The sequence below is a fragment of the Bombina bombina genome, chromosome 7 (assembly GCF_027579735.1).
Source record: "Bombina bombina isolate aBomBom1 chromosome 7, aBomBom1.pri, whole genome shotgun sequence".
NCBI lineage: Eukaryota > Metazoa > Chordata > Amphibia > Anura > Bombinatoridae > Bombina > Bombina bombina.
This window is the reverse complement of record NC_069505.1, coordinates 243,556,827-243,569,970: the sequence shown is the minus strand read 5'-3', so window position 1 is coordinate 243,569,970 and position 13,144 is coordinate 243,556,827. Positions and strand designations below refer to the sequence as shown.

Sequence of the window (13,144 nt, the reverse complement as noted above, 5' to 3'; positions counted from 1 at the left end):
GGGGGGGGGCGGCAATTTTTGGAGCCTCTGTATTGGGTTGCAGTGTTTATAGAGCTGCCCGTCTCATAACATACCCGCCGCCCACCTTGGATTGGACTCTTTTCAGCCTGAAACATTATATGAGCCAACAGGGAAGGCTCAGTCCTTATTCGCCAGGTTGTCTCACATGATTCCCCAGGGAATTCCTACGCACACTGCAGCCATGATTAGTCGAACCGGTGCGGCACTGTGCCTGGCGAATAAGCTCCAGACTGAGGACCTAGCCTTCCCTTTCGGCTCATATAATGTTTCAGCAAAAGGCAGTTGCGGAACAAATTAATTTTTTTTAAATGTTATTGTTAGAACGGTTAATGGATGAAGTGATAACATGCTGCAGGTTACGTTCACAAAGTTGGCTAAGAGGCTTCAGGGGTTAGGAGGCGGTGTACCGTTGAGCTGCCAAGCTGGAGCAGGAGGCGGATCTGCCTGCTTATTGCAGTTAGTGAGCCTCACATATCAGTGGAACTTCAGGCCCGTAGAGGGTGAGTGGCAGCTGTGAGCTGGAGCATGATTTTGGATAAGTACTTCGCGGCAGGTGATGTCAGGGAGTGGGACACTAGCGCTGACACTATTGGGTGTGACAGGCTGCAAACAGGGATGAAGGGTGCACAGCTGAAATGCTACCTGCTGCTGCTTCCTGGCCTCCTGCAATGCCGCCCAGCAAATTCAATAACGGCTGTCGCTCCTGCATAGTTGCCTGCGGCGGAGATCAATATATTTGGCACTGCCATGCCCACACCCACTCTGTAAAATGAAATGTGCCCCTGTATTCCCAGAGCCCCCATGAATTATGTAATCTGTTTGGATGCAAAGCCATCTGCTTAGCGGGCTAAGTTTAAGAGCTGTCAGTTGCCTCCAGTTTAACAGAGGCACAGACGATTGATTGATTGATTGCCCAGATTGCTGGGGACTGGGGGTGATTTTCTACAGATGGCAAAACTTTACTGCAGTCTGTGTAGCCTGGATGGTCAATACTCTGTGCCACTGTTAAAATGGAGACAACTGACAGCTCTTAAACTTAGTAAATATAGAAATGGGCCCAGCACTCACCATCCAATTAAGGGTGCACGCTACAGGGGTTTCTGCACTAACCCCCAAAAGTAAACAATATTGTAGAAAAGAGCAGCAGCACCACACTTTATGAACTTTTAACTGCTTTTAATGATGAAACATACAGGAAAGCAACGACGTTTCGGTCATCAACTGACCTTAATCATGTTAAACATGATTAAGGTCAGTTGATGACCGAAACGTCGTTGCTTTCCTGTATGTTTCATCATTAAAAGCAGTTAAAAGTTCATAAAGTGTGGTGCTGCTGCTCTTTTCTACAATATTGTTTAGCTCTTAAACTTAGCCCGTGGGAGGAACAAGTTTTTTAGTGTGGTTTTAAAAATATATATAAATTGGTAAGAAAAAACTACTGCATTAAGCAGAAGGCTGTGCAACCTAACATATGACATAATTCATGGGGGCTCTGGGGATACAGGGGCACGTTTCATTTTACAAAGTTGGGGCATGGCAGAGGCCGCCGCGGGCCCCTATGCAGGAGAGCGGCAACTTGCACAACGCAGAAACTGCAGGAGCGGCAGTCATTATTGAATCTGCTTGGTGGCATTGCAGGAGGCCAGGAGGCCAGGAGGCCAGGAGGCCCCCCCCCCCCCCCGAGCGGTGGACCTCCAGGTTCTATCCTAGTTGTTGTATAGCCACTGCAGTTCAGGACAACTACTGTGAAGAATAACAGAGTGAGTACTCACAACTAAATTACAATAATCTATGTATGGCTGACCATATCACCTCTGACATGCCCCTTGTAGCATCTGTGGCAAAATAATAGTAAAATTATTTGATTTTTGATTCCCTAACCAAAAAAATATCAAGGCCAAAAAAGGCATAAAACCTGCCTAAAATATATATTATAAAATCTCATTTAGATTGAGAACACACATACTTTATATTAGTACTAACAAGGGCCACACACATAAAAATGTTGCTTGTTCGCTAGATGCATCCTAAGCATGTGATTTGGGCATTAAAGGGACACTAAACCCAAATATTTTCTTTCATGATTCAGATAGAGCATCAATTTTAAGCAACTTTCTAATTTACTCCTATTATCAATTTTTCTTCGTTCTCTTGCTATTGTTATTTTAAAAGCAGGAATGTGATGCATAGGAGCCAGCCCATTTTTGGTTGAGAACCTAGGTTATTGGTGGGTAAATATAAGCCTCCAATAAGCAAGCGCTATCCATGGTGCTGAACCTAAAATGGACTGGCTGCTAAGATTTAAATTCCTACTACTAAAATTGATACTAGGAGTAAATTAGAAAGTTGCTTAAAATTTTGTGCTATATCTGAATCATGAAATAAAAAATTTGGGTTCAGTGTCCCTGTAATGATTTATATACAAACAAGAGCTTTAATCATCACACACAGTGGCTTATCTGAGGGAGGATGAGACATTGTTATTGTTACAGTGCAGAATTGATCCACAGCCAGTAATCTACTACGGAGGTGGCATATTTTATAAATTAGCAGATATTTCACAGACACCCAATAGATGTCAAGTAATAAGGCAAAAGCAAGATGACATACAAGTGATAAACAAGACGGAATGCTAAACCTTTAAAAGAGCTATGGAAAAGCATGACATAATATTCCAGGGTTATATAAGTATCTAAATATGCACCTGTTGTAATTCAGCAATTTCCTGCCGGAGGTAATCTTCCTTTCTTGCTGCCTGCTGCTCAGTTCTCTGCAGCGCAAGCCTCAAATCCGTCACCTAAACGCCAACAAAAGCATTTGTAATTACAACACACAATAAAACATTATATTCATATTCAGTTTAATGTCTTGTTAAACTCGCCTGTATCGCCAGCACCTCTTGTTGCTTCTGACCCTCCTCTTTCACCTTCTCCAGAGCCAAAGTAAGTTTTTCTCTTGCTTTAATCTCACAACTTAGGGCGACTTCTTGCGCCTCACTGGCCTTCGTAGCGTTTGCTTTATGTAGTTCTGCAAGTTCTCTAGAGCAGGCGAGGAACGTAAATGAATTAAAAATAAGATCACAAGTTCAAAAGTTTCAATAGCAAAGTATTTCTTTTGAGGAGATGTTCCAGCCTTGTGCTCCATGTCCATAAACAGACCAAGATTTCAATCTCTTCATACCTTACCGCAAAGCAGTAAAATATGAGGAAAGTGTCGTATTGGACCCCAGTGCAGAATATTTTAGCAGCCTGGAATATATTCCAAACCTTCTGAAGGAAGTGGAAGGCACAAAATGTTCAGATGTATTTTACATCTAAAAGCAGGGGAAATAAATATTGTATAGTATATTGTATTATTTTCCTTAAAGGGACAGTCTACTCCAAAAATGTTATCATTTAAAAATGATATATAATCCCTTTATTGCCCATTCCCCAGTTTTGCATAACCAACATTGTTATATTAAAAGGGACAGACTAGTCAAAAACAAACTTTCATTATTCAGATAGGGCATGCAATTTTAAACAATTTTCCAATTTACTTCTATCACCAAATTTGCTTTGTTCTCTCTGTATTTTTAGCTGAAAGCTAAATCTAGGAGGTTTATATGCCAATTTCTAAGCCCTTAAAAGCCGCCTCTTAGCTCAGGTCATTTTGACAGTTTTTCACGACTAGAGAGTGTTAGTTCATGTGTGTCATAAAGATAACATTGTGCTCACGCACGAGGAGGAGTTCCTAGGAGCCAGCACAGATTGGCTAAAATGCAAGTCTGTCAAAAGAACTGAAATAAGGTGCAGTTTGCAGAGGCTTAGATGCAAGGTAATTACAGAGGCAAAAAGTTTATTAATATAACTGTGTTGCTTATGAAAAACTATGGAATGGGTAATAAAGGGATTATCTATTTTTTAAAACAAATATTCTGGTTTAGACTGTCCCTTTAATACAATTTTAACCTCTGTGATTACCTTGTATCTAACCCTCTGCAGACTGCCCCCATATCTCAGTTATATTAATATACTTTTTACCTCTGTGATTACCCTGTATCTAAGCCTCTGCAGACTGCCCCTTATCTCAGTTATATTAATATACTTTTTAAATCTGTGATTACCCTGTATCTAAGCCTCTGCAGACTGCCCCCTTATTTCAGTTCTTTTGACAGACTTGCATTTAGCCAATCAGTGCCCTCTCATAAGTAACTCCATGAGCGTGAGCACAATGTTATCTATATGGTACACATGAACTAACACCCTCTAGCTGTGAAAAACTCAAATGCATTCATAAAAGTGGCAGCCTTCAAGGGATTAGAAATTAGCATGAGCCTACCTAGGTTTAGCTTTCAACAAAGAATAACAAGAGAACAAAACAAATTTGATGATAAAAGTAAATTGAAAAGTTGTTTAAAATTACATGCCCTAGCTGAATCATGAAAAGTGAATTTTGACTAGACTGTCCCTTTAAACATTTTATATGGGATTAAACATTCTTATTGGCAAAGAGACACGGGCGTTACATAAAAATCATTTAAAAAGTGGCAATATGGTGTCCCCAGTCACGCCTCAACACATTATTAAATTAATAGGAAGAAGTTTGTCATTCTGATCCAGACAGATTTTGTGACCAAGGAACACAAGTGTTTTATTTGTATATTTTTATTACAAATAAGCATCACTACCTAATAATAATCATCATTTATTCGTATAGCACTGGATAAAAAGTAGGTGTATACAAGAAGTATCATGTGTGCATCCCTAACCTTGTATAAAACATCTGTGGTTATTTTCCAAGACAGATATGTAGATATCACGTAGCCTTAGATGGGCCTCAGTCAAGATAAGCTTAGGGAAGTATAGCATTTTTTTTTCCCCTTTGTTTGTTAAGAAAATTGAAACAATTATTTGATGTTTCTAAATAAGACTATAGTTGGGTCTATAAGGAAAACTATAGCAAAGTCATTTAAATAAATAAAAAAAAAAAAAGATACATAATAGATGGGCTCCAGTTGAAATTAGACCGGCCTCACACATCTATGGAAATCTTCCATTTGATATAAGCAATCTTTCGATGCAAACACCTTTTGCTTGATAGAACATGCTTGTTTTGTCACATTCTTTGCTACAATGAGTAGAATTATTGTTAAGAATTCATTAGAATTCTGAAAGATGATTGTTGTGTCCCTTATAAATGCTCAGATGATTGTGTTATCAGTGAGCAGCTGCTAATGTCTGACAATAAAATATGCCCAGTTATATCTACTGTACCTGAAACATATACAATGGCATATCTAAATCGTAACCCACAAGCTTATCTTCTTTTAGTATTACTATATATCACATTTTATTTCGGTAACAGCGTAATACAGACGCTCTTATGTACAGCAAATATATGAACAAGAAAAAAATACAAAAAAGTGTTGGGTATATGGTGCGCAAATCTGCCCCTTGCAATACACACTAATCTGCTCCCATAAAGCAGATAATGCAAGAACTGGTACAAAGAAAAAGAGAGATGTGTGTATGCGCTAAACAGCTCTGGGGATGATGAATATTCTATAAATATATATTAGTATATTTAGAGATATGAATTATGAAGGTATATATTATGAAAACACTTTGTGTGGCATAAAAATATAGTGTAGATGTTACAGAGTCTACCTGTGCGACTAGTTTAAATCTAATATCCAAGCAACTAAAATGAATCAAATATCAAAGCAATATGTATATCAAAATAAAATTTATTTATCTTAATTAAAATAACAATGAAATATTGTCTACTGATACTATGATATTATGACCGGTCATATATAGTAACAAACTCTATGCTAAAACATAAAAAATAAGCTAAAAATAGCTGACTATTTGTGCAGCTCAGTCTAAAATTATATTGGGATAGTAGCCCTATATGAAAGAGTAAATCCACCTATGGAATCTTGGCTTTTATAACAGTGAAAGTTCCGTTTGGGAAAGAGGTAGATATCAAACTACCTAGGGATGAAGTATTATTATGGCTCCGTTATAGGAGTAAACAGGTGTTAAAAGTCCCGTATGGAGATATTGAAAGTTCCGTAATTGGCAGTTTCTGTGAGAAGGTATCAACTTATTCTCACAGAAACTGCCAATTACGGAACTTTCAATATCTCCATACGGGACTTTTAACACCTGTTTACTCCTATAACGGAGCCATAATAATACTTCATCCCTAGGTAGTTTGATATCTACCTCTTTCCCAAACGGAACTTTCACTGTTATAAAAGCCAAGATTCCATAGGTGGATTTACTCTTTCATATAGGGCTACTATCCCAATATAATTTTAGACTGAGCTGCACAAATAGTCAGCTATTTTTAGCTTATTTTTTATGTTTTAGCATAGAGTTTGTTACTATATATGACCGGTCATAATATCATAGTATCAGTAGACAATATTTCATTGTTATTTTAATTAAGATAAATAAATTTTATTTTGATATACATATTGCTTTGATATTTGATTCATTTTAGTTGCTTGGATATTAGATTTAAACTAGTCGCACAGGTAGACTCTGTAACATCTACACTATATTTTTATGCCACACAAAGTGTTTTCATAATATATACCTTCATAATTCATATCTCTAAATATACTAATATATATTTATAGAATATTCATCATCCCCAGAGCTGTTTAGCGCATACACACATCTCTCTTTTTCTTTGTACAAGAAAAAAATACAAAACAGTAAAAAAGGAGGGAGAAAAGTAAAGGATAAAGAATGAAAGAAGCGAGGAAGAGACATTTAGGCCAGCGATACAGAGATATGCCACTCTAAACACTTCCAACACTTCCTATGGAAACAGCAACTACACATATAAAACATGTTTATTATAATCTGAAATGTTTAGTTAAAGCTGTTTGATACTGAAGCTAGCAAGAAATTCATCCATGAGCCGACTGACATCTGGCTGATAAAGACAACTCCCCCCTGCTCACCTTACCTGTAGGAGTTATAGAGAGCAGACTGACAACTGACTGATAAAGACAACTCCCCCCTGCTCACCTTACCTGTAGGAGTTATAGAGAGCAGACTGACAACTGACTGATAAAGACAACTCCCCCCTGCTCACCTTACCTGTAGGAGTTATAGAGAGCAGACTGACAACTGACTGATAAAGACAACGCCCCCTGCTCACCTTACCTGTAGGAGTTATAGAGAGCAGGCTGACAACTGACGGATAAAGACAACTCCCCCCTGCTCACCTTACCTGTAGGAGTTATAGAGAGCAGACTGGCAACTGACTGATAAAGACAACTCCCCCTGCTCACCTTACCTGTAGGAGTTATAGAGAGCAGACTGACATCTGGCTGATAAAGACAACTCCCCCCTGCTCACCTTACCTGTAGGAGTTATAGAGAGCAGACTGACAACTGACTGATAAAGACAACTCCCCCCTGCTCACCTTACCTGTAGGAGTTATAGAGAGCAGGCTGACAACTGACGGATAAAGACAACTCCCCCCTGCTCACCTTACCTGTAGGAGTTATAGAGAGCAGACTGACAACTGACTAATAAAGACAACTCCCCCCTGCTCACCTTACCTGTAGGAGTTATAGAGAGCAGACTGACAACTGACTGATAAAGACAACGCCCCCTGCTCACCTTACCTGTAGGAGTTATAGAGAGCAGACTGACAACTGACTGATAAAGACAACTCCCCCCTGCTCACCTTACCTGTAGGAGTTATAGAGAGCAGACTGACATCTGGCTGATAAAGACAACTCCCCCCTGCTCACCTTACCTGTAGGAGTTATAGAGAGCAGACTGACAACTGACTGATAAAGACAACTCCCCCCTGCTCACCTTACCTGTAGGAGTTATAGAGAGCAGACTGACAACTGACTGATAAAGACAACTCCCCCCTGCTCACCTTACCTGTAGGAGTTATAGAGAGCAGACTGACAACTGACTGATAAAGACAACTCCCCCCTGCTCACCTTACCTGTAGGAGTTATAGAGAGCAGACTGACATCTGGCTGATAAAGACAACTCCCCCCTGCTCCCCTTACCTGTAGGAGTTAGAGAGCAGACTGACAACTGACTGATAAAGACAACGCCCCCTGCTCCCCTTACCTGTAGGAGTTATAGAGAGCAGACTGACAACTGACTGATAAAGACAACGCCCCCTGCTCCCCTTACCTGTAGGAGTTATAGAGAGCAGACTGACAACTGACTGATAAAGACAACTCCCCCTGCTCACCTTACCTGTAGGAGTTATAGAGAGCAGACTGACAACTGACTGATAAAGACAACTCCCCCCTGCTCACCTTACCTGTAGGAGTTATAGAGAGCAGACTGACAACTGACTGATAAAGACAACTCCCCCTGCTCACCTTACCTGTAGGAGTTATAGAGAGCAGACTGACATCTGGCTGATAAAGACAACTCCCCCTGCTCACCTTACCTGTAGGAGTTATAGAGAGCAGACTGACAACTGACTGATAAAGACAACTCCCCCCTGCTCACCTTACCTGTAGGAGTTATCGAGAGCAGACTGGAGACTGCGGTTCTTTTCTTGTAGTTCTTCCATATCCGCCTGATGCCGCCCAATGTCCTTTTCCTGCCTCTCTACCACACTATTTAGCTTTCTGATGTTCTCTCGATGTTGTTTTTCAAGCTCTTCCTTACCGTCTAATGTCTGAAAGCAAATCAGTAAACTCACAATAAGCAAGTGCAATGGAAGTATTGCAACGGATTGACTAGCATTTAAACATTGTTGCACAGAAGTTTTCATCAAATATTACACCCCTTGTAGAAGAAAACTTAAGTATAACACATTTTGGCAGCACGTGCATAGGATGGAAGGCATCACAAGGATACCAAATGCTGTAAAAACTGTAGTCAAATAAAAAATCTATATTCTTACTTAATCAACTGAGATGCTAGGTGAACTTTCTAAACTTTAAAGTGATGGTAAATCCTAGCATTACAAAACTGTTCGCATTTACCATTATTAAAAATAAAGGCCATGTTGATTCATCAGTTAAAAGAAAATAGATGAAAAACAAAATTTATGCTTACCTGATAAATTTCTTTCTTTCTTGACACGGTGAGTCCACGGATCATCAATTACTGTTGGGAATATCACTCCTGGCCAGCAGGAGGAGGCAAAGAGCACCACAGGAGAGCTGTTAAGTATCACTCCCCTTCCTACAACTCCCAGTCATTCGACTGAAGGAAAGGGAGAGAAAGGAAATAACACAAGGTGCAGAGGTGCCTGAGGTTTATATAAAAAAAACTGTCTGAAAACAGGGAGGGCTGTGGACTCACCATGTCAAGAAATAAATACATTTATCAAGTAAGCATACATTTCGTTTTCTTTCTTAAGACACAGTGAGTCCACGGATCATCAATTACTGTTGGGAATCAATACCCAAGCTAGAGGGCAAGACAGGTAACCTAAACAGAAGGCACCACTGCTTGCAGAACCTTTCTACCAAAAGAAGCCTCGGACGAGGCAAAATTATCAAATTTATAGAATTTAGAAAAAGTGTGCAAAGAAGTCAAAGCATTACAAATCTGTTCTACAGAGGCCTAGTTCTTAAAGGCCCAAGAAGACGACACCGCCCTAGTGGAATGAGCTGTAATTCTCTCAGGAGGCTGCTGTCCAGCAGTCTCTTATGCCAAACGAATGATACTTCTCAACCAGAGAGAAAGTGGCAGTAGCTTTCTGACCCTTACGTTGTCCAGAAAAGCAAACAAACAGTGCAGAAGACTGACGAAAGTCCTTCGTAGCCTGCAGATAGAATTTAAGAGCCTGCACAACGTCTAAGTTGTGTAATAAACGTTCTTTATGAGAAGGAGAAGAAAGAACAATTTCCTAATTAATATTCCTGTCCGAAACAACCTTAGGAAGAAAACCAAATTTGGTACGGAGAACTGCCTTATCTGAATAAAAAATGAGATGAGGAGACTCAGACTGCAAAGCTGAGAGTTCAGAAACCCTCCGAGCAGAAGAAATAGCAGTAAGAAACAAAACCTTCCAAGATAATAACTTAATATCTATGGCATGCATTGGCTCAAACGGAGCCTGTTGTAAAACTTTAGCAACAAGGTTACGACTCCAAGGTGGAGCAACTGATTTAAAAACAGGCCTGATTCTGACCAGGGTCTGACAAAACGATTGTACATCCGGCATGTCCGTCAGACGCTTGTTTAGTAGAATGGATAAAGCAGAAATCTGACCCTTGAGGGTACTGACAGATAACCCCTTCTCAAGGCCTTCTTGGAGAAAAGATAAAATCTTTGGGATAAAGATATTTACGCAATATCTTATTGTAAATCTTCCTAGTGGCAGGCTTACGAGCCTGAACCATGGTCTCAATGACCGATTCGGAAGATTCACACTTGGCTAAAATCAAGCGTTCAATCTTCAAGCAATCAGCTTCAGAGAAACAAGATTTGGATGAAGGAAGGGCCCCTGAAGCAGAAGGTCCTTCCTGAGCGGTAGTCTCCACAGAGGTAGAGATGACATCTCTACTAGATCTGCATACCAGATCCTGCGAGGCCACACAGGAGCATCACCGATGCTCTCTCCTGCTTGAACCAAGCGATGAGTCGCGGAAGGAGAGCAAACAGAGGAAAGAGATAAGCCACCCTGAAGTTCCAAACTGCCAGAGCATCTATCAGAAAGGCTTGAGGATCTCTCAACCTCAAACCGTACTTTGGGAGCTTGGTATTCTGACGAGACGCCATCAGATCCAATTCTGGTAGCCCCCATTTAATTGTTAACCTGGAGAACACTTCCGGATGGAGCTCCCACACCCCGGGATGGAAAGTCTGTCTGCTCAGAAAATACGCTTCCCAATTGTCCACTACTGGAATGTGGATGGCAGATAGACAGCAATTGTGAGCCTCCGCCCACTGGATGATTCATGTCACCTCCTTCATGGCTAAGGAACTCCGAGTTCCCCCTTGGTGGTTGATGTAGGCCACTGAGGTTATGTTGTCTGTTCTGTTAGACCGGGCTAGGGCCAGGTCCACTGCCCACGGGTCTGGGACATCTCGTACCCAAGCTTGCGCGAACTGAGAGAGTCTGCCCTCAAATTGATCCGATCCCGGATCGGGGGCAAACCCTTTATGCTGACTTGAAATCAGCTGCGGGTTTCTTGGATTGCTTCCCCTTGTTCCAAGACTGACCAAGCTTCCAAGTGGGCTTAGATTGTTCCTGTTTGGTAGAGGCAGGGGAAGACTTACCTCTGAAGTTACGAAAGGAACGAAAATTAGTCTGACGTCCCTTCATCTTGTTCTTCTTGTGTTGAGGCAGAAAGGATCCTTTACCACCCGTGATATAGGAAATAATTTCTGCCAATGCTGACCCGAACAAGGTCTTTCCTTTGTAAGGGATTGCCAAAAACTTAGATTTAGAAGAAACATCAGTTGTCCAAGATTTAAGCTATAGCGCTCTACGTGCTAAGATTGCAAAGCCAGATATTTTGGCCCCCAACTTAAATGACCTGTAAAGAAGCGTCAGTGATAAAAAAAAATTAGCTAACTTTAGAGCCTTTATCCTATCCTGAATCTCCTCCAAAGGGGTTTCAGCTTGCAGGGACTCAGATAAAGAGTCAAACCAATAGGCTGCCGCACTGGTTACTGTAGCAATGCACACCGCCTGTTGCCATTGCAACCCCTGATGAGTATACATCTTCTTTAAAAAGGCCTACAGCTTTTATCCATAGGGTCCTTGAAAGAGCAACTATTTTCAATAGGAATAGTAGTTCTCTTAGCCAAGGTAGAAATCGCCCCTTCCACCTTGGGAACCGTCTGCCACGATTCCTTGATGGAGTCTGCGACTGGGAACATTTTTCTAAAGACAGGAGAGGGGGAAAAGGGTATTGCTGGCCTCTCCCATTCCCAGGTAATCTCCGTGGCACGGTCTGGCACTGGGAACACCTCCGCAGGAGAGGGAACATTAAAGTATCTATATAATTTACTCAATTTTTTTAGAGTTGACAATGATTGGTGTATCAGAGTCATCCAAGGTAACTAAAACCTCCTTTAGTAAAACACTGAGGTGCTCAAGCTTGAATCTGAAGGAAACCACTTCAGCATCAGAAGAAGGAATTACACTATCCGAATCTGAGAGGTCACCCTCAGAGGCTACCGAAGTATCCTCCTCTTCCGACTTATGGGAAAGAGCAACCTGGTTAGCCTGAGATAGATCAGATATCTTACTGTCTGACTCAACAATCTTCCTCTTACCCCTCCCTTGCAGAATAGGGATGGCAGCTAGCGCCTCAGATAACGCTGAGGAAACCAGGGCTGAAATTTCAGCCTTCAAAAATACTCCATCAGGAGATAGAGAGGAAGCGCAGGGCACTGCGTGAGACGATGGCACAGTTTGGGACACTTGTGGAGAAGGCTGTGGCATAGCCTGAACAGCATCCACTTGACAACAACAATCTATCTTTGTACAATAAAGTTTTTTCGACACAAGAACTACAAAAAGGCAAGGGTTGTTCCACTTGGGCATTCAGACAAAGTTTCCTCAACAGATAGAGGCACTAAATCCATTTTGCACTGAATGAAATACACACTAAAAAAAAATATATATATTTTTTATTTCAAAAAAACGGAGCTCTCTCTTTAAGAGTCCTGTTCAATTTAGAAAAAACAGTGCCCGCAAATATGAAGAAAACACCCCTTACAATTTAAACAACCCTTTAATAAGCAATATAAATTATACCTCCAGGTCCCCAATAATTTTAATATACCTCTTAGGCACCCCTACACCACAGCACTATGCTGCGGTGCCTACCTGACCTCCTTTACGCCGCAGATTACACTTTGGAACAAGCCGGGGGCAAATGAGGAAGCGGACACAATCTAAGTAACAATGAGGAGAAAAAAAGCGCCAAGAAAAAGCGCGTACTGCGTCTGGGGGGGGGGGGGAGCCTGCCCCCAATGACATCACAGTGAATACTGGCCGATCTTAAGCCTAGAAAAAAACGGAATAGATTCAATTATATACGCTATAACATAAGCAGAAGACCCCTAAAACTGCAGGTTTCTGCTGAGCCACCAATAAAGTTTTACACCAAACACTCTCTCACTAGGACTAAGTCTTACCACACAGTGCCTTGCCAGCCTATCTAAAT

The 13,144-nt window shown here is 41.0% G+C and overlaps 1 protein-coding gene across 1 annotated transcript in view; it reads right to left on the bottom strand.

The window, feature by feature from the left end:
- TMF1 (TATA element modulatory factor 1) overlaps positions 1-13,144 on the bottom strand; it is a 197,874-nt gene that overhangs the window by 132,705 nt on the left and 52,025 nt on the right. Inside the window, exons 7-9 of the mRNA XM_053720684.1 lie at positions 8,519-8,685; positions 2,903-3,059; positions 2,726-2,818 (exon numbers count right to left, since the gene is read on the bottom strand). Of these exons, the coding sequence (XP_053576659.1) occupies positions 2,726-2,818; positions 2,903-3,059; positions 8,519-8,685 (417 nt within the window). The remainder of the gene's footprint in view (positions 1-2,725; positions 2,819-2,902; positions 3,060-8,518; positions 8,686-13,144) is intronic.